The 22,355-nt window shown below is 37.1% G+C and overlaps 1 protein-coding gene across 1 annotated transcript; it reads left to right on the top strand.

Annotated features, from left to right (window-relative positions):
• Positions 1-391: 391 nt before the first annotated feature.
• LOC135474900 (E3 ubiquitin-protein ligase AMFR-like) lies at positions 392-20,865 on the top strand. Its single transcript, XM_064754569.1, has 15 exons — positions 392-947; positions 7,928-8,020; positions 8,340-8,504; positions 9,254-9,406; positions 9,908-9,948; positions 10,119-10,251; positions 10,682-10,815; positions 11,363-11,473; positions 12,281-12,465; positions 13,157-13,269; positions 14,690-14,815; positions 15,640-15,711; positions 16,131-16,333; positions 17,749-17,865; positions 19,420-20,865. The coding sequence occupies exons 1-15, from the start codon at positions 486-488 to the stop codon at positions 19,592-19,594; spliced, it is 2,283 nt and encodes a 760-aa protein (XP_064610639.1). The 5' UTR covers positions 392-485; the 3' UTR covers positions 19,595-20,865.
• Positions 20,866-22,355: the final 1,490 nt, after the last annotated feature.

The raw sequence follows: 22,355 nt of genomic DNA, 5'->3' as shown, positions 1-22,355 counted from the left end.
ATGCTATCTGTTTAAACGAAAGAAGTTGAAATGTTTTACGTGACATGTGTTCTATCGATATCACTGGGTAAACTAAGAATCCGAATCAGCGCTCTCTGGTTTGGAATGGCTTGCAATGCGAAACGAGGTTTATTTCCTTTGTGCACAAAACTTGCAAGACTACGAATACGACTAAGGTCGCTTTCTCCGCATTCATTTGGTCGTAATACACATTTATCCTATCCTCTCAACAAATGACAGCCCTAAAACTGAGAGAGCTTGCCCTTTAACCTAATACCTATATCTTAAGCCTGTAGTAAAAGTAATTAATCACCAACAGATACTGTAAATTGTGGGACTACTTTTCTGTCGCTTGCACTTCCGTCTGGAAACTTCGGTCTTGTTTACAAATCAGTCGTTTCAGAAGAGGTGCTCTTTGATTTATCGTCTGTGTGGAAAAGTTGGACCTGATTTTTAATAAGTAATCGTCAGAAGGAAAGTTAACAATGCCAGTGATAATACTGGACCGAATTCCTTTGCCAAGTCTTCAAGCTTACACGGCATTTAGTGTTCTTCTGCTGTCGTGTGCCTTATTTTACACCCACCAGATAGTGAGCAATGTCGAGACAGACATTGGCGAAAACAACATGTCACCGGGAAGTCAAACTGTCACACCCGTGGGACAGGTGACCCAGACAGGAAGACAACCGCGGCAAAACATCGCCCAGTTAACAGAGGAAGGGGAAATGACTGAAAAGCCAAACCATGAAGCTGGAGAGTTGTTCAGCTCGCCGGCAGATCCATTTAGACCACCGGAGAAGGGAGACAACCCTGGTGTATCTGAAATGTCAGAAACTGATAATGTTGAAATGGAAGAGCTCGATGAACCTGTGAACTACACCCTCCCATATGACAACTATGTAGCAAACATGTTTTATGTGATGACAGTCGAGATTTGGTGCGTATGGGTAAGTATTCTTAAATGGTGTCCAGGCCAGGTTTTATGAAACCTTCACATCATTACAACTTCACGGGTTTATTAGTTCAATTAAATTAAACGTTGAGGTCTATTTTCAACAATTTCTGATATTTACCTGCCTCAGTGGTTAATCGTTGAATTCAAAAACATGGCAGGTCCATTCCACAAGCCCATGATATCCACTCCTGAAAGGTGACACATGCCAATTTCTGGTGCGCATTGGGAGAGAGGTCCTAAGAGATTAGGACCTTTATTACCACTCCTGCAAGTGTGAATCCATTCCCGAGTCAAAATGTTGTTGAAATCCCCAGAAATATTTCCTTCTCGCTCATCAAAATAATCACATGCTGTCATGTCAAATCTGGACAGGGTGTACTAAAATCTTGGAATCAACCTCACAAGATAATTTTCAGCTTTTCAGTCTGAGTATTTTTGTAGAGCTTACGTATTGTTTTCTTGTACAACCAAGGCTTACTGTTCGCTGTTTTGCCTATATTTCGTCATGAGGTGGCCATTTTGCATTCACTCACACTAAGACAATCACATGATCAGAACAGAGTAAAGGACTAAGAACAATATTCTCAGAACTATGCGTGATGATACTGGAAATTATAGTATGTTAAGTAACACAGCAATCTGCTTAGCATGCACAAATTGTGACCATAAATAAAACATAGTTTTGGACTAATGGGGCAGAATCAGAATAGACAATACAGCATGAGAGGGGGTGGCTGCACATGAGGCCGTTACACAGAATCTACTGCATGGATATTTATCTAGGCAAGAAAAGCATATTTCCAGCTATCCAGATATATACAAGTCATTATGTGTGAATTTAGTTCAGTTTTGTGCCAGTTTTATTGGACCAGACGAACGAAAAACGTGACTACAAATGCTGCCCTATTAAGCCATTTTGAATGGGTTATCTCCCCTATTGGCCCTGCCAGTTTTGAATACATGATTCAAACAACATGGCACCTGAATGGAGGAATTGCACTTGTGATATTTTTTAGTGGGGCCCAAGAAATATATCCCCAAACAAAGACACTTCCTAAAACAAGGTCTTAGGCTGAAGTAAAAAGTCAAGTGCGCTGTTGTTCACACATATTTTAGCATTTCTGTACTTTTCCGTAAGATCTCGGCAGTCAGTGTGATGTGACAGAACTATGGAACAGCTCCAAGAAAAGTAAATAAAGGTCGTGTGTCATACATGTATGATTGCAATGGAGCATGAACATCAGTGTATTTAAGATACAGTCTTCTGATGAAATCATTATGGAATGGATAAAGCAGATGCCCTTATTGTCTTACTATGCTGACATGATCTTAGTATTCAAGACATTACTAGTCTTACAGTTTTGCAGACCTTATTCGCCACAACTTTGATGGTACCGAACCACTAACTCCCAGATCCCATTTCGTTAGTGCCTCACCTGTCTTATCACAAGTTCAGAATATACAGCTTGAAAAAGTTACTGAGGGGCCATGCACTACACCTTCCCACTCATGCACGTATATGTCTCTGTTTTAAAATTCACTAGGATACTGAATCTGTAAAGATAGATTACCTGATTTTAGAAGTCAGTACAGCTTCAGAATGTTATAATTCTAATTTTTTCTTTTTTTTACATAAAGGAACTGGCAGAAAGCTTCCTTTTGGCTGTTTACAGTTTGTTTGTTTGTCACACCTTTTTTTCCCCCGCCTCAATACATAGGTAGCTTATATGTCATACATACTGGTTTCCTCTCCAGCTGATGTGGGAAGGTCTATCAGCAACCTCCGGATGGTCGTGGGTTTCCCCCGGGCTCTGCCCCGTTTCCTCCAACCATAATGCTGGCCGCTGTCATAGAAGTGAAATATTCTTGAGGATGGCGTAAAACATCAATCAAATAAATAAATAAATAAGCGTTCAGTAACAGGGAAAGCCGTGTTAAACAAAATGCTACTGGTGCTGAGATCAGGTCTGCACACATATAGAGCACAATAGCACAAGGGGAATATTCAGTTGTTGATTTAGTGTGTACATATGAAATACCACAAATTACTGAATTCCTGACTTAGTGTACTGTGTAAAAGAATCAATGTTAACCAAAATTTTATGGATGGTGTCTCAAAAAGTACTGCATCATCCATGTATTGATTATGTAGAGCACAATAGCACAAAAGAGCATAACAGAGTTATGGATACTCCATTGTTGATTGGGTGTGTACATATTACATACCGTAAATAACAGAATTCTTGACTTAGTATTTTGTGTATTAAAATCAGTGTTAAAACAATGTTAGGTTTGGTATCTTAAATAATACAGCATGTATTGAACTCAGGATTTGCACATACGTAGAGCACAATAGCATGAGGGGGTTATTCTATTGTTGATTTGGTGTGTACTTATTAAATACCATAAATTACCGAAATCCTGATTTAGTGCATTGTGTATTAGAATCAAAATTAAACAAACTATTAAATGTATTATGTCAGAAAGTACATGATGTATTGAGTTGAAGTTTTACATGCATATAAAGCACACTGACATAAGATGGATGTTCCATTGATAATGCTCAGTGTGTATATTACTTACCGTTAATTACCAAATTCACGATTTCAGTACTTCATGTATTGAGCTGAAGTTTTGCATTCATGTGTTTCTCAGAGGCAAGCTCTGTGGCAACCTTCCTACCAAACCTAAGTTAAATCTGATATTATACTGTACCTAATTTTAATACATTAATTAAACAAATTTGTAACAGATCTGTTTCAAACTGTAAAGTATACAGTTCTTAAAAATCACAGCTCCCTGATACACCTTTTCTTCAAAGCATGCTGTTCTGCATTAAAACTTTCCCATTTGTGAGACCAGATGGTTTTACCCAAAATCTGTGGATTATGACCTACATGATTTGGTGGTAAATGGAGCAGAAAATGAAAGCTAATGCAATTAATTTGAACCCTGATAATCTGTCTGATCGGGCTGAGTTTATAAGAACATAGCATCAGATGAACATGTAAACATGTACAGTAAATCTGGTGAATGTCTTGCATTTTGTATTGTTCTTATTTGTTTTGGCAAAAAACTTTGAGCAGAGGCGTTCAACAGGTTTAGGAACTGCACATACATATACATCCACATGTCAAATGCCAAAGAAAATATCGCCACCCTGTTTTAATTGTTGGCTTAACTGTCATGTTAATGTGCTTGGTCAGAATATGGTGGCGTAACATGAAGCTGAAAATGTACGAGGCTAAAATGCAAACTTACTCAAATTCAAATTAGAAATTGTTGGGTGCACTGCATGTGTTTAGATTAACAATATGAGGGCGCAGTTACTTGTAAGCTATAAATTTTGAACCCTAACCTACAGTTTTTTATATTTTATTTTTATTCTTCATTTATTTCAGATAATTTCATGTTCCATTTTTGATTCTAAACGTCTGTTGGTCAGTGTCAATGTTATTCAGTATTCTGTGTGAAGGATTGACCTAAGGGTGACCTCATAATGACCCATGTCGTCTCGACATGTACATGTATGCTCATGTGACCTAGAATAACTTGTACATGTTACACGGCATGACCTACATGCTTGTTTTTGTACATGTTTTATTCTCCTATGACACTTTTTTTTTTTTTTTCACTTATAATCCGCCACAGGCCTACATGTATTGCAGATATACAAGTAATTATGTACAGCTGTAAATTGGTATGCAGGGCTTTACTTTCAATGGGAATTTGATACTCATCATAATTCTACAAGTTAGAATCTGCTTGGATTAACGTAGAAAAGTCACATTCAAACGTTTTAGTCTTTTTTTTTTTCAAAGTTTGTATTGCAATGGAATATACAATGGTTTCACAAAGTTAAAGTTATAAACAATGGAATTGCCAAAATCTGTACACTTTTATATGTATGAAAACCTTTGCCTGGAGATCCTTTTTTTTACATGTAGGTTAGAACTAGATTCTTGTGGATTCCCCACACAAGGTTAACCTATGGGAATCCCTTTCAAGATTGTGGTTAAAAACCATGAAAATAAACACCTGGTCTGCAATTGGTCTCTGACTGTGTGTATGAACTTAGTGTGTATTTAATGACTTGGAACTAGTTCATATGTTATACACTGTACATCTATGTGAGGAAAAAATTTCTTTCAACGGTATGGTCAGGTGTAGTAGTGGTGGACTTTAATGTTCTGTAAACGCATCAGTGTAAACGTACAGTGTATAATTGTTGGCTCCTAGTGGTTACAGTCCTCTGATGTGCAGTTGTCTTGGTTCAGATAGATGAGTCTTTTGTTTACAACAGGTTGCATGTTGTATTTTGCATGTTTTATTTTTTATCCGATCAGATATCAGGTAACTCTATCAGATATAGTAGAGTCGGCTGGTCATGAATGAAGTAGAGATTTCCAAGAAATTGACATTGAGAGTAAATTAAGAAAAGAAATCCCAAAAAACTTAATTGACATTAGGGCCCTTTTTTTGAAGGCTCGGTCAGTTATCCCCCAAACAAATATAACCAATGGAATATCTCATTTCCATTTTTGTGATCCTTTGAGGATGAAATTGTTGGAATACTTTTGTACATGGTTTTGGACGTAGTTTATTTCTTCTGGTATAAATCCAGAAGACTCTGTCTGAGTATAAAAAGTTGTTTCACGTACAATATACTGCACTTTTTCTGAAATAGGGTGATGTCATTTGTACGCTTCTAGCAAGAAAACTATTAATTGTAGCTCAAAAATGTTTGGGTCCCATAGAAAGTGTATATCTTTGGTTACAATTTGGTGCCAATGACAACTTTCTAACACTCATATTTTGAAATTTTACAGGCTATATAAATGGCTTTGAATGCCTAAAGTTATTTTATTGTGCAGGTAATATAAACTACAGGGCAAGATACTGAGCGATATGCTCGATGTAGGCCAAGACTGTCTTCTGGTGCCAGTGGTGTACTGTGAGCTGCCTGTTTAAACAATATGCTTGAATATTATTAAACAAACAGGGAGGCTTTGTGAACAAGGATGTGTACATTATATACAACACTGTACACATGTATATCTGTTGACATAATTGATCACATACAATGTCAGTATGGTCCATAAGCAAATTCTTGCAATCGAGACATTTGACTACATTTGCTTGAGTGAAAAATTTAAAAAAATTAAGGTATTTCCAGATATAGTTTTTTTAATGGTCTTTCTGTGGATGCTTGTAAATTTCCTTTTTAATGTTTCTTTTCCTGTAAGATGTTTTGGAATTTACCTAATATAAAAATATGTAGCAGATGACCTATACATACGTGTACAGGTCATGATCATTGACTTTCCATGTGTCCATTTTACTGCAGTATAATAACAACAACAAGAAGCTAGATTATACCTGGTACAGTCACAGAACATTAACCTGGTTTTCTGTCAACTCCTGATGCAGTCTAAACATAGCTTCTGCCATTACTCAACTCTTGTTTTCTTCCTAATTTTATCTGGTTTGAGCAAACAATAAATATTTTTATTTTAGCACGAGACCGTGTCTCCCAACTTTTCTGCGCAGCATTTGACCGCAGATTTCAATGATAGGGCAAGAAGTAAGCCACGTGCCACAGGGATGTACATGTACATGTAAACATCATTACCATATGTCTCATATATTTTTGTTTGTCATCTGACACACTTTTTACACCTGGCTGCATTGTGAGGTACTGATTCAGTGTACACACAATTGTATGGGCTGAATGGCTGGTTTACAGCATATTAATTCATATGTGTAATGTATGTGGAGCAGCTGGACACAATTACCTGTAATGTGTACCTGTAAATGTTAAGCTCATGGAATGAAGAACTGTGTACAACACGGATGAGGTCATGCACTGTGTTACCGGTCACAACCCAAGTGGACTACCTTATTTCCAGACGGGAAGCATGTACATCAGCCAGTAAGCCTAAGCCCTCTATCCAAATCTGCTATACATGAATACTGCTCTGTGTGCAGAACTGAAAGGGGAAAGACAGTTGAATGTGGATTTTGGGGAATTCCTGAAAAATTCCCAGGACTTAAACTTAGGACTGTTTACGTGATGTATTATGATGAGAGATTTGCATCCACCCGTAGACAGTAGCCAGTTAAGTGCTGTCAAATGTGATGATAACATGGACCTGCCATCAGAGGAGATGAGTCTGAAGTGTTTATTGGGATGTTTTAATATCTTCAGTGACATGCTAGTTGAGGTCAGTACGATCTTAGAGTACAGATAAGGCACAAATACATGTACATGTAATTTGACATGCACAATGTTGTATGTACAGTCTGGGACTACTGTATTAGTCCTAGGTACAATGTATATGTTCATGTATTCAATGTAGCATGGAGTTAACTGGGGATCAGATACTCAGTGTATTTATGTATTTGATTTTTTTTAAAAATCCGTACTCAAGAATATTTCACTTGTACAACGGCGGCCAGCATTATGGTGGGAGAGGAAGCCAGCATGAGATGGACTTGAACTCATAGCGACAGCGTTGGTGAGAGGCTCCTGGGTCATTACGCTGCGCTAGCGCGCTAACCAATTCAGCCTCGGAGGCCTCATACTCATTACAATTTATTCCCACAAAACGGGACATGTACAAGTTTGTTTTATTGCACATGTACAATTGTGTGCATTACATGTACCTGTAGCCGGGCTCTGAAATCAACACATATTATACCCATTTTTTCTCCCTGGTCTCCCATGTTAATTTCATCAGAATAGGGTATCTCAAAGACACTGAGAAAACTCTCTCGTTAAACAAAGATAGCATTATTTTGAATGTTTTGGGAGCAGAACTGGACCAACTTCCTAAAAAAGTGCATGCCATGCATTTAACTCTCATGTTTTTTTCTTTCCTAATCAATTTCTCCTAATCTAGTTTTTTAAGGATTGGCCTACATATATTTGGCTGCATATACTCATGGTGTATTATATCCATGTATTTTCAGACATTAATCAACATGGCATTTTGTTGCCTGATCCTCCTGGGGAAGGTCATCCAGAAGGTTGTGTTTGGGGAGCTCCGGGTCAGTGAGCTGCAGGTAAGCACAGCTGAATCAATCACTGTTGCTCATCACTGTAGGTTTTATGCATTTATTGACCAAGTTACGCTGGTGACTAACAGATACTTCATTTCGATCTAATATGTATGTTTTTTAATGCTTTATGCAACATGTAATAAGTACATATATATGGTTACGTGTAGCGAGGTGTAATATATATGGTTGAAGAAAGGAATCTTCATCTTGCCATTCAAGTAGAACTTTTTTCTACCGTAGAAGCTACAGGTGAATTGACCTTCTGAATTCTTTATGATTTTTCATGACATATTCCTAATTCTGTTTGATCTGTTTGTTCTAGCACCTGAAGGACAAGTTCTGGAACTTTGTGTTCTATAAGTTCATCTTTGTCTTTGGCGTGATGAATGTTCAGACCATGGAGGAGGTTGTGTTGTGGGTTGCCTGGTTCACCATGCTGGGCTTCTTTCACCTCCTGGCACAGCTCTGTAAAGACAGGTTTGAATATGTAAGTAACCAAACAACATACATGTACTTCTTCTTCTTAAGGTGATCAGTTATAGAGTAATCTTTAAATCACATTACCGCGATGATATTTGTGGTATTGACTGGTCAGATGTAATTCGTTTCATATGATTGGTACCAATACTGAAAAACGAATAACTGTTCACACAGATTCATTTTGTTGAATTCCGCATGGTGGTGCAACATAAATGACTGCGTCAGTTTGACTTTTGATAACATGTGGTGCACTGTTTTTCTAAAGTAAAGCAGATTTCATGCATGGTCAGTGTGGTGTTAAACCCATTCATTCATTTATTCATTCATTCCTTCCTTCCTTCCTGGAAGGGTTTCACTAAATAGTGTATAAGAATAGTGTTTTGAATAAATTTAACGTAAACTCCCAAGCACATAAAAAAATTTTTTCCACTATGGTGAGCTTGCATTTTTATTTTTTTTTTTATCCCAAAGTAAGAAAAGCTGGATGAGAACTGAAGACTCGTCTTGGTAAAATTTTAATGCCGAAATGCTTGGAAGGTCATTTAATTATTAAATAATTACCAGACATTTAGCTACAGTGCCAGTAATGAAATATTTAACTTACTGTTGTTCATTCAGATGAGATTTAAATGTAAGAGAATAGGACACTCTTTCCTGTACACGTTAACCTGATGGCTGTCATACAGGTCAAACATTTTTAAGCACCGCGTAAACTGTAAAATGTCACTGATCTTGCTACACTTACCTTCCTCGCAGCTGTCTTTCTCTCCGACCACCCCGAAGTGGGTTCACATCAAGCTGCTGTCGTTGTTGTTCTGTATTCTACTGGCTTGCGTGGGGTTGATGTTGGTCTGTGTACTGGCTGGTCTTCAGGCTGGGATTACAATTTTCTGTTTTATGACAGCAGAGGTGAGAAACTATAATCTCTTAGCATTTCACTTTTGATGCTACCAGTTATGCGTAGTACAGTTATCGAATTGCATTTTATCAGGTCTCCAGCTGTAAAACTGAGTATGATCGTAAAAATGCCTTATTTTCTCAACCTATTTCCATGTTTACAGGCAACTTTAAATGCGATTTATCAACTTTGGTTTATTCATTTTGGCAACGGTTTAGGTTTGATGAATATTGCCTTATAGAAAACATGCAAAAAAGTTACAGAAATAGAGTACTGTGAAAATTCTTGACTACATCTACTTGACTGTATATATAGTGTTAAATGACAATAAAATAAATGAATTAATAAAAATGTAAATGCTAAGATAATATGATGGCACAGATTTCTCCAGTTTGGGAAAAATATAAATTCTAATAAAATTTTATCTCAACCTGTTTTGAAAATCTGTTGCAATTCTATGATCTTTAGTCTTATAAGCATATGTGTTGATTGTGTCTTTTCTTTTTCCTCAGTGCCTTCTTCTCAGCATTAGGTCACTCCACGTCGTAGTAAGGTTAGTAATTTGTGTTTTCTCCTAGTCGACTTTAAGAGTTATAAAGAGAAAAATACAGTGTTACAAGATCTCGTTGATAAAGAATATATGCTTTTTTTTTTTTTTTCAGAAATAGGTTTTCAACTTTCTCATAAGGCAGAATTTGACCATACATGGAATTCTGTTTGCAGGTATGCCATCCACCTGTGGGACATGAACCTGGAGGGCGTGTGGGAGAATAGGTCCTTTATGGCTTACTACACGGAATTATTTTTCGAACTGTCAGCTCTTTCAATCGATTTTGCCCATCACCTTCATATGCTAGTGAGTTATTCCACTGCTGTGTTAAAGGTTATCACATTTACCAGTGTTGAAAGGGGAGTAGGACAAGTGACTTGAAATTTCTATTTTATTTCATAAGCAAATTAATGTAAAAAAAAGTATTACTTTTGGTGCTGAGATTTACATTTTTCCATTTAGATATCATTTTTTCTTTCAGATAAATGTCACAACTCCCACCGTGATTAGTTAGAACTCTCAGAATGTGCAATGTTAGGTCATGTACCATAGTTAAATTTCTTTGCTTGCAAGTTCCCCACATGTAATGAATTTGAGCAAGAGTAATCTTCTAGACAGTCTATATGTAAATGTTCCTTCTCTTGAATGGATGTGAGTTTATGAGGAATGTAGTGGATGTAGACAGACCCAGAGTATAAGACAGCATTCCTCATTTCTGCTTTGTGCCTATTTCCAGCTGTGGGGGAACATCTTTTTAAGCATGGCCAGCCTTGTGATCTGTATGCAGCTGAGGTATCTTTTCCACGAGTTCCAGAGGAGAATCAAACGTCACAAGAACTACTTACAAGTTGTTCATAACATGGAATCAAGGTATTTCTTCTCACTGGGGCAGGATGGCGATGTCCAAGGAATATCTTGGACGGAATCGTAAAGAAAAGCAATTATTTACCCTAATTCCTCAACCTTTTCGCATGTGAAAGAGCAACTTTCACTTCAAGTTATGCACACTTTTGATTGATTTTGGAGACAAAACTACATTGGTTGAATTGGCCAGATTCTGAGGTTTACAAAAAGTATAATGTTAAGAATCTACAAAAAATGATGCCTTCAGAATGTGCTTGAAATAAACACTGTGCAAACTTGGGAAAAGGTTAAAGAATTACAGTCGACAAAATATTAGTATTTCTTTGCTCTAGCCGTAGTTTCTGACAGATTTGATAGTGTGTGTCACAATAACTAGTCAATCCAATGCCCTAAGTAGATGCGCGGTTGAGTTTTGGTCCAAATACCAATTGTAAACCAGCCTGTGTGAATGTTCTAAATTCACCATTGACAATATTATTTGAGATTAAAACATAACAAAGTCCCTCTTACACATGTAGCAGCAGTGGTACATTGTTTATTCCCCACTTTGCAGATTTACCATGGCATCAAAAGAAGACTTGGAGAAGAACAATGATGACTGTGCCATCTGTTGGGAGAGAATGGAAGTGGCCAGGAAGTTACCCTGTGGGCACCTGTTTCACAAGTATGTGTGCTCATTAGCGAAAAGAGATCATTTAAAAACAGTTCTACAAACATTTTATTTTTGTTGTTGCGGACCAGATTTTATCTTTGCAGTTTGTAAGTATATAGAATATATTTAGTGTCAGTATAAAAATTGCCTTACATCTACATGTATGCATGTCTTGCCAACAATGACTTTCAAACTTGTGAATCCATACAGGCTGATTTTTATTGATTTGTTTGAGAAGGACACAGAAGGAGAGAAACCTCGACTATTAATGACGTCATCTCACTTCCTAACATTTTCTCTATTTGACTACAGAACATTTTGGAAAATATTTTCAGTGAAATCATCTCTGAACTACCTTATCATCATTCAGTTGACTTTTAGTGGGGTCTTCGGCACAATAATGTGTTTAAACGTGGCAAAACCGACCTCAGATAATAAATGCTTTTGTGAAATGTATTGGTAAGAAAATGAAGGTTAAAAAAAAAAATGCCTGTTAGGGGTCCACGTCTAAATGTTTCTGCACAAAGTTCTCTGTTCAGATAGGTATAGATGTCATTTAGAAAGTGGATTAAGTAACAGTATTATCGTTAATAGGGATTACACTTTCTGAATATAGCACAGATTCTAGTGCTGAAATTTGGCTGAGACCACTGCGGGTTTCGAAAGTTCTCTGTTGCCTTTCATTTGGGGCAAACATTATCAATGTAAACTTTAAGATCACCGTCTCAACAAGGATAATGGAATCTGTTTTATGATTTGCATGTCCATGTGTGAAAATCCCATCGGATAACCATCATGCCTGTTGCTGTGTTGTTGTAGTTCCTGTCTGCGATCCTGGCTAGAGCAGGATACGTCCTGCCCAACATGTCGCATGGCGCTGAACGAAAGACCAGAGGGCGATCCCAACGGCAACAACATTGATGGCAGAGGAGATGCCCCTAACAACGTGCCACAAGCCCCGCCTGGCAACACAGCCACCACCAACCACTTCTTTCACTTTGATGGTACGTGTTCACACTGGCCTTAGGGCCTGTCATGGATCTTTTTACTTTTTTTTTATAGCCCCTCCAAACGGCATGTCAGGAAACCATCAGTAACAAACTTGTCTCAGTCTCATGGCAGTGATATCGTTTTTGTCGGCATTTATTTGTCTATCTGTTTTTAGAAACTTGATTATGACAGTCATGTATTAGTATGAAATTTCATAAAGTTTGAAATTATATTGTAGTGATGATCCCTATCTAGGAATTTTTATATTATTTATCAGCATTTTCAAAAAAACAAAAATCCATATATTTCTTTTAGCTTGTAATACTGCATTGTATTCTGTTAGAACTCATCACATGGTAGTGAGTGGCTGAGCAGTAATGGAGAAATTTGTACATTTAACCGTTTCAGAAGCGTGACGTCCAGGAGTGCCTTCTTGTTGTTCATATTGTCATTTTGTACGTAAACATCGCAGTTTTCATAAATTTTAAAAAGAAATGGCTGCAGTTGTACTGAAGGAGACTGTCATCTCTCACACTGGCAGTTTCACTCAGCTGCTTGATTTCAGAGTAATTATCAAAACACACACTGATGCTATTGAGGTCACATACACAAAAGTGCCTCAATTGGTAACTGGATACAGTATTGCCACAAACCAAATTGCCAGTCCTTGATCTTTTTAGAGTACATACATGTATTTGTTGACAGCTTCCCGTTACGTGTCCTGGCTACCAAGTTTCTCCGTGGAGGTCACTCACACCCAGCTTCTGCCTGGTCAGCAGATGAACAATGCCTTCCAGACCTCCCAGCTGGACAACATGGTGAGTGGACAGTACTCAAACTCCTGGCCTATACTGGGTTTTGATTGTGACGCTGTTAGTTGGATGGTGTTTATATGATAATCATTATTCCCATGGGCCCTTATAATCCCTGATTTTTGTGGAATGATTTCACAGATCTTGAAAGAGATCTCATTTTCAGATAAGGCCTTGAAAATACCTTAGTTTTTAGTGCTAAATATAGGATTTTGCTGTTTGTTTGAGATGGATTGATAAGTAAGCCTCCACAACAGTATCAGTTAATTTCCACATGAAGGCTTGTGCTTAAACCTATCGTACTTAATGATCATTAAAAGTGCTGGAAATGTAAGAAATTAGGTCCTTGAAAGCTATTGAAAACCATTTTCTTGTCTGGGAACCAGATACATGTAACATTGGGCCTTGGTATTTGATGGAAACTTTCAGGTTATTGGCAAATCCGGCATTATGAACTTGCTAATTCAGTAATAACACTATATTAAGAATGTATGTAAATGTAATTTAATTTTAATGTTTTTCTCATGAAGAAATGACAATCCTGGCATTATTTTGATTCGAGATCTGTATGGACTAGGTTTCAAGTTTAATCACCATCTGGAGGTTTCTATGAAATACGCAAAAAATGGTGTGATATTTAAGATGCTCAAGTGGGTTAGTTCAGTCCCATTCTCGCATAGAACTTCCCTCTGCCCCCACTGCCTTTGGAACTTTGGTTCCATAGAATGAACCCATTCTAGTGACAAGGGACACTGTACAAGTGAAAAATATTTGAGCACAGCCGTAAACAACAATGTAGAGAATTAATACATACAGGTATGATTATAACAAAAGCAGCCATTGATTGGTTAACAGTAGTGCTGGGTGTGGGAAAGTGCTGGTGCACATTGTCCATTAATATCTTGTGCATCAGGGCTTTGTCTATCTTGTGGATCAACACCTTGTCCATGAACATATACATGTTGTCAATCAACAGACTTGCCCAAGAGCATTTAGTCAGTGAACAAACTTGTCCAAGAGCATATAGTCAGTGAACAAACTTGTCCAAGAGCATATAGTCAGTAAACAAAATTGTGCAAGAGCATATAGTCAGTGGACAAAATTGTGCAAGAGCATATAGTCAGTGGACAAAATTGTCCAAGAGCATATAGTCAGTGAACAAAATTGTCCAAGAGCATGTAGTCAGTGAACAAAGTTATCCAAGAGTATATAGTCAGTGAACAGAATTGTCCAAGAGCATATAGTCAGTGAACAAAATTGTCCAAGAGCATATAGTCAGTGAACAGAATTGTCCAAGAGCATTTCCATGTACGTCTACACATTTTCCATCGAGAAAATGACCATGAGCATATTGTCCTTCAACACATCATCCATGATCATAGTGTCCAAGAACATATTGTACATGAACACATTGTCCATTTCACAGGCCCGCCAGGTACAGAACGTATTTCAGCACATGCCTCTTAATGTAATCATGGATGACCTTCACATCACCCGATCCGTCGACCACACGATTGACAACATTCTGGAGGGAAGGCTTGTGGCTCCATCAGTAAGTCTGCCACTCTTAATATGCACTACTTCTGTAAGCTGACATTGTCTAAACAGTTTGTTCATCACAGCGGAAAACTCAAATCAGTGGAATAAATAAATGAATCACTTTATTGGCTGATTCATTCAATTAAAAAAAAAAAAAAAACATACCAGTTTATAAACCTGTTACGTGACTGTTCTGTGCTGTATAACAGACATCGTCAAAATTTACTGTGTTTGATCCAGAATTTTGTTTTTGACTGTTACTCTTTGTGCTCACGTCTTCTGCCAAAAAATAAGTTTGGGCATGAAAAGTAACATTTCACCATCATATAAGTGACCTAGCCTTGAGTGCCAGCATAGCCTAGAACACTTATCAAATCAGTAAATTAAAAGTAGGATTTTATCACTTTTATTTCCCCCCGAGAATGTACATGTACTTTTTAAGGTGAAATACAGTAAGTAAAATAAACTTGGAATTTGTGGAATAAATGAATAAATAAATATATAGCTCTTACAGGTATATCTTTGTGTTCTATATAGTTCCTACATGTACATGTTTGTGTTCTATATAGTTCTTACATGTATATGTTTGTGTTCTATACATTTCATACATGCACATGTTTGTGTTCTGTACAGTTCCTACATGTACATGTTTGTGTTCTATATAGTTCTTACATGTATATGTTTGTGTTCTATACAGTTCCTACATGTACATGTTTGTGTTCTACATAGAGCCTACATCTGCATGTTTGTGTTATTTATGATTCATACATTTATACACATGTTCAACTTGTCATGTTATATAATTGTCAACATGCAAATCCTGTTCTTGCTCCACAGAATGGTACATTTCCAGCTCGCTCTACTGTTGACCCGTCTGGTTCAGAAACAGACGTTGATCAGGATCGACAGGTACACTACCTGGGAAATTATAGCATTAGATCTTGTAGACTGATGAATTTCTGTGATGTGTATTTTTCCCCTGTAGTATGTACGAAGTTATATGTTTCCATGCAGAGCAGCATTTTTCTATTACTGTCTCCGGGTTTTCTCACCACGATATGGCTGCAGTGGTGGTAAGCCATGGTCATTCATTCATTCTGATTTACCTTTTGTGAGCAGGGAAATATTATTCCCATGTAAATAATTTTATAACATTATTTGATACTAAAAAGTACATATGTATGTACATGTATGGTTTAAGGTATACAGTACATTGCCAGTTTGCAGGTCACATATTCAGCTGTAATAATTCTCAAAAAAATAATGAAAAAATAGCAAATAAGATTTTGTAGCTCTGTGAGACTTTCTTGTTTCTTCTCCATTACTAGATCGTGTTACCCTCGGTAGTATCAAGGACAGGGGCTACCGCGTTACAAGCGGAGATAGGAAGGAGGTCCAGCGAGCAGTATGAACATGTGTCACCTGACCTCGCTGCTGACACGGAGGCTTCTGATTCTGACTTAGCAACGTGTAGAGGTGTGGCCAACCTCATGGAGAGGGTGCTAGAATCAGACACAGATAATAACACAAAGTAAGTCCCTGGGGACAGCTTGAAACAGAGCGAATGCGGAGTAAAGTAATGATCTGCGTTTGAAATGTCTGCTATGGCGTTAGTGTTCCCAGTAAGCCGTTTAGTGATAATTGACCTCCACAAAAAATCTCCGGAAAACCAGAGGGTTCTATGAGATGGGGTAACAGATTACTATTTAATCCAACCCCCCTTTTTTATTAGCAAAATGGAACTGTTCGAGTGTTGAAGACAACGACGGCAGCTGTGTATAAATTGTCAATTTGAGAACACTTCACTCGCTTTTTTTTTTTTTTTGGAGGTATGTGAGAATGAAAGATAAATCATCATCATATTTTTTTATGTGTTAAATCTTTCGTGCATTTTTATCTTGAAATGCATGTGGATTAGTATCAAAATAAATAGTGGTGAAAAGTTGCACCTACCATCCATGTAAATTGAATAAAGTGACGGGTCTTCATGAAATCTGTTACCCCTACTTACAAAATTACCAGGCTGTTTCAAGATTTCCATTGAATACTTCCTAATAATGGGCTGTATGTTGAAAATAGGCTTTACATCGAGGAATATCCGTGTAGAGCTCCAACAAGCTGAGTGAAGCCGCTCGTTATTGTATAGGCTCTCTGGCTATGAAAAATGATAAAACAATTTACATTTTGCATGACCATCAGAAGAAGTAAAGTGGTCTCTGAACACAGTCAGGTGAAAATTGTCTCCTTTGTTGGGAAGTTATGGAAACTTTTCTGTGAATGTAAACAGTTAATAGAATGAAGAAATACAATTGCTATGTAAATTAGTTTCAGCTTCCACTCCGGCAATACGTGGGAAGCAACCTGCGGATGGTCGTGGGGTTTCCCCCGGACTCTGCCTGGTTTCCACCCACCATAATGCTGGCCACCGTCGTATAAGTGAAATATTCTTGAGTACGGCGTAAAACACCAATCAAAAAAAAAATAGTTAGTTTCAACCCTTTTCATACATTTCAGAAGTCATTTTCCTGTATGTCTATTATTGTGAAAGACATGTTGGGTTATGCCGGACACAGCAGGCTGTTGACTAAGGAAAGGGCATGTTCCATTCCTGCTTCCTTTCAATTGGCTGCAAATTTCATATCAAGTGGTTTGTAAGGGCCCCTGGTGAAGGGAAATGGTGTCCTCTTGGTTTAGTTTTCTTAGCTTAGGACAACTTGCATGAAGCCCTTAACTTTAAGACCACTAAATTTCCATGGTGATGTAATACCTACAGTGTGGCTTGCCACGGAAGTTACATGCTTGATTAAAGAGGTGTAATTCAATTAAAGAGGGCTTCGTACTAGTGGGCCAATATGTCTGTTATTTTTACTTCTCTATGAACTGTTCTTGAGTATGGTGAATGCTCCCAGTCAAGTGCCTAAAGAGCTATGTATTATGTTGTGATAGTGTACTTAGAGGAGGAGAAATGCCATCAGCCACAGGGAGCCGGTTCTCTAAGTCTCCATCAGAGAGAGAGACAATGTTACAGGACAGGAAGAATGCCCTCATGGAGCAAGCCAGAAGGTTGGTGTGACAGTACCAAGAGTGTAGCATTCATCGTGGTAACAATTGAGTCAGTTTTCAGCATGTTATTCCCCCCACCCCCAATGGCCCTCGAAAGTAAAGGCAATTATGAGTTTCTCAAAAACACCAAACTGTGAAATCTTTTATACCTACTTTATGAATTTGACTGGAATTAGCAGATTAATTTAGCTTGCCCCTTACTTTTTCATCAGCCAATTTACTTACTCTGTCTGACTGAAAATCTCTTTAATGATGCAGTCAGACCTTTTGAATGAGAAGTCCTCCAAATTCTGGAGTTCTGATCAGCTCACGTACGGTGAAATCTTTTACAAAAGTAATGTCATAAAGTGATAAAAAGCTGCCTGAAGTCTTAATGTCTTAGTGTGTGTCAAAATAGCTCAAATAAGTAAGCTTAAATGAGATGAAAAAAAGAAGGAATTGATGACAAAAAGTACAGAAATTCTCAAATCATAGTAATAATTGTTGAGGCATTTTTTTAAGTGAATGAATTCTTAATTCTTAAAAAATGAGTGACTTTAGTAGGCAAATTTTATGTCAAATACAGGAACTGTACATGCATGTGTGTTTTACACAGTACTATCCTGAATGGTGACTTAAAGGTGAACTGTCTCAGTTTTACTTGCATTGGTCACTTTACCTAACTGAATAGTATACCCATGATATGGAATAAAACTGCAGCAGGTGCAAAATTAAAAATATATCACCAAAAATTCTGAGAAAACAAAAATCACATCACTTGTCTGCCCTTGAATGGCGTTAGTGTGCCAAATATGTGTGACATAGCAGTGGTACTCTGGTTTAAAGGCACAGTGTTGCCTGCATTGGATTTGATCTAAGCTTTTTGACAAGAAAACTGCTTTTGTGACCAGGAATGCTGAAAATATTTGGTACTGCTTTCAGTTTCTACTGTCGTCAGATTTTTTATTTTTCATTCCAATTTGGAATCGAATTTTAAGCCCCATTTTTAGCCTGTAAGCTGGATCAAAACATGCCTCCTCACAGTGTTTGGAGCATAATGTTAAGGTTTTATCCTGCCTGAAACGGTCTTGTCGCATGGCAATAATTCATTTTCGTCGTATGGAGGGGTCCGATGGGAAGGCATGAAAACGAATCCTATGGTACTTTGGTGCGCGATTAGCACAGTTCACAGCTGCACAAAATGGCATGGCTCCACTGTGACGTCATAAACGAGGGAGACATCAAGGGCAGATAAGCTTGTAGAGAATACCAGACTTCATAAAAGTCGGCCTATCGGCCTTGAACAAAATTGTTTTTGTTTTTTTTACATCTAACGATTTTAATTCTTCAAATCACTTCTCAGATTCTCAGATTCATCTAGGATATACTCTGTCAATTTTGCGAGAAAAATTTGATCAACTTGGAACAGTTCATCTTTAAAAGAAAACGCAACACTAGACCAAATATATCTATGCAGCGATAAAGTATTCTGTTTCAACCCGTCCTACCAAATACATGTAACTAAGGTTATTTTTTATTCTTTTTTTTTTCAAATCAGTCTGCTTTATTTTACAGGCGATTTTTAGCCATGGAGAACTCAAAGCCCGGTGAAACAAGCTCCTTGAATGACTCAAATTCTTCCCCTGACCCCGAGGGGTGGCTTAGGAGACGTGGCGAAGGTGATCAGCGTGACCCCAGGGAGCTGGCCTTCCTAGCAGCACAGAGACGGCTGTATCAGCAACACCACTGATACACAACACTCACATATAGATCTCGACTTTTTTTAACTTTATTGAAAGTGAGTTTTGTTTCTGATCTATAGAGCAGCCACAATGCATTGCAATACCTAGGGAGCTTACATAATTGTCACAATTTCAGTCGAAATACTGTACATGTATTTTCCTGATCTAATAATCTATTGATTTCCTTTTTTGTTAATTGTGATACAGAGTTTTGTTATACTCTTGACTTGACCTGCCTTCATAATTGCATAACTACTGGTAGTTATGTGTGAAGTTGTAATATCAGTCTATATCATTTGATCACCCATAAATATCATTGAAGATTTTTTTGTACATTATTTATCATAGTTCTTTTCTGCTAATATTGTCAGTGATGCTAAGATAGCATGTACGATTTTGTTTGAATCTGTAATTGTTGTAGTTTCCTGCCACTAAAAGCACTTTGTTACGGTTAAATGTTATACAGTGTATTCATCTTGTAAATATTGATATAGAGGAACTAAAGGTTATTCTACAAATCATGTGAAAATCTACTGATTAAAGGAGAAGAAAACATAAAAATGACACAAATATGAGATGAAAGTGTCAAAACTTATTTGCAGATATGATTAAATTTTTTTCTTTCAGGAGAAAGGCATTTGAAAATATTTTTGTATGGTGAATACTTCGGGAGCACCTCTTGGTATATATCCTCTTTGCATAATAATGTTCTAAATACGGATGTGATGCCTGTCTAATAAATTTACTTCAATGCAAATTTGTTTTTTGTGTACAAAGACATGAATTTAATCTTAATTTTGATAATATTTATGAACATATTAAAAACATAAATATGATTAAAATTCAGGTTGAACACATTTGTTAGCTGAAAAGACCAAATTCTAGCATATATATGTTTATTAAACGTGCTTTATATCCTCATTTAGAACATCATTAAGCAAGAGACAATATACACCAAGAGTTGATCCCAAAGAGCCACCATAGAAAAATTCACTTCAAATGTATTTTTTCCATTAAAGAAAAATAAAAAAAGAAAAATATTTAAGACCATATTTATAACTAACTTTGCAAACCCTTTCATCTGAACTTCGTGTATGTTTTAAGTTTTCTCCACCTATGTGTTTCAATTATTTCTGTAGGATATTGTTGTATATAATTGATGCTCACAGTGTTGACTTCTTATATGGATTTATCTGCGCATTCCTTCTGTAGGAAGCTCTGATTGTGTTCATCACCCAGAATTGTTCATCAACCACTATCAGTCACATGATCAGTATTTAACTTCATCTATTATTACATCTATTATTAGAATAACTTAAATATAGACAATACAGATATGAAGAGTAGGTGTATCCAACTTACACATTTTAAGAGTCAACATACTGACTGTATTAGTTTGTTTGTTTTTTTTTTTGCATCTTGATTTGCACCTTCCCATGGGTAGATGTGTTTGTGTGGCCTGATCACATAATCTTGTGTGAGAGATACCCAAAATAACTAATTAAGACTGCACAAGATGGGTACACATTTTTCACAGCTTCTGCCATGATCAGAATAATTTTTGTGGGACATTTCTTCTTCATTTTTACCAAATTTTACATATTTTGGATACATTGAAATATTTTTGTGCTGTCACAAAGGCAGAGTGTCACCAATTCATGGAAAAAACTGATTTTCCTTGTGGTCATCTGAGAAGCGGGTCACCGACAGACAGACAGCACTAGACACAGTACCTGATTCTTTAATTGTTCCCAGATTTTTGGGGGTATGTTTCTGGATATTTCCCACAGGTACATTTTGTAGAAGTGATCAGACTGTCATGTCATACAGTTGTATCATTCATAGCTCTAGTTCATGTAGTTTCACATCATCTCGCAACGCACAAATTGACAGACATCGGTGTAAATCTGTTCACCATACAAAGCTTGGAACACCATGCACCTTGGATTGGAATAGCTTCTGTTTACATGTACAGGTAGCAGATCTCAAGTGATAAGGCTTGACCAGGTGTATGCTTTTAGATATGGTGGATGTTTGTCAGAGGCTTACGCAACCTGTATTTTGTCAAATAGTCTGTGGCCAACCACAAAAAGATATGTATGGTGTCATCATATTGTGGAGTCCTGGTCACAGTTTTTGTATTCCATAATAAAGGAAAGTTAAATGTTACCAGATTCACGTCCCGTAAGGACATATTTCTGGCATTGGTCGGAGTATTTTGTACTCGGCACCATAAACATTGTTTAATATTTGCACAAGTTTATTACAATATTAACTTTAAGTTTGTCACTGCCATGACACGTATGCCTATAAAATAAAGTCAGCTATAATTTCATAGAATTTTTCGTCCTGTTGTGCAGAAGGGCAATTGGTTGAAGAAAGTAACATGTGATTTACTTGCCACATACATAAAAAAAATTTTGTCTTTTGACCGAAATGGGGTTAAGCCATTGTCATTTGTTTGTAAAAATTCACCTGATTTCCTCCAACTTAGTACTGCCTAATGGTTATATATGTAGTTGGTGTAAACTCCGTGAAAGTGAAGACGAATTACTGTACTTTGTCTTTCTGGATTAATATATTTTTTGTATATGCTTGGGTTTTCCTAAACTGGTTTGTCTACGCTGTTGTCTATACTTTGATGTAGACTTTCATTCTGTCTAAAAACACCTTCCTGCTGCTATAATGCAAATCTTGGAGAATTGTCTGATAAATTGTGACTGATACGCATGTAATGGGAAAGTTTATAATTGAACTTCCCAATTCTGA

The sequence above is a fragment of the Liolophura sinensis genome, chromosome 9 (genome assembly GCF_032854445.1).
Source record: "Liolophura sinensis isolate JHLJ2023 chromosome 9, CUHK_Ljap_v2, whole genome shotgun sequence".
Lineage (NCBI taxonomy): Eukaryota > Metazoa > Mollusca > Polyplacophora > Chitonida > Chitonidae > Liolophura > Liolophura sinensis.
The sequence above is the reverse complement of the archived record's forward strand: the minus strand, read 5'-3'. Positions and strand labels throughout refer to the sequence as shown.

Bases quoted from the DNA above. Each gene is read 5' to 3' on its own strand.
- LOC135474900 (XM_064754569.1), top strand. From the start codon at position 486: ATGCCAGTGATAATACTGGACCGAATTCCTTTGCCAAGTCTTCAAGCT. The intron at 8,021-8,339 runs GTAAGCACAGCT...TGTTTGTTCTAG, and splicing joins TCCGGGTCAGTGAGCTGCAG to CACCTGAAGGACAAGTTCTG. The intron at 14,816-15,639 runs GTAAGTCTGCCA...CTTGCTCCACAG, and splicing joins GAAGGCTTGTGGCTCCATCA to AATGGTACATTTCCAGCTCG.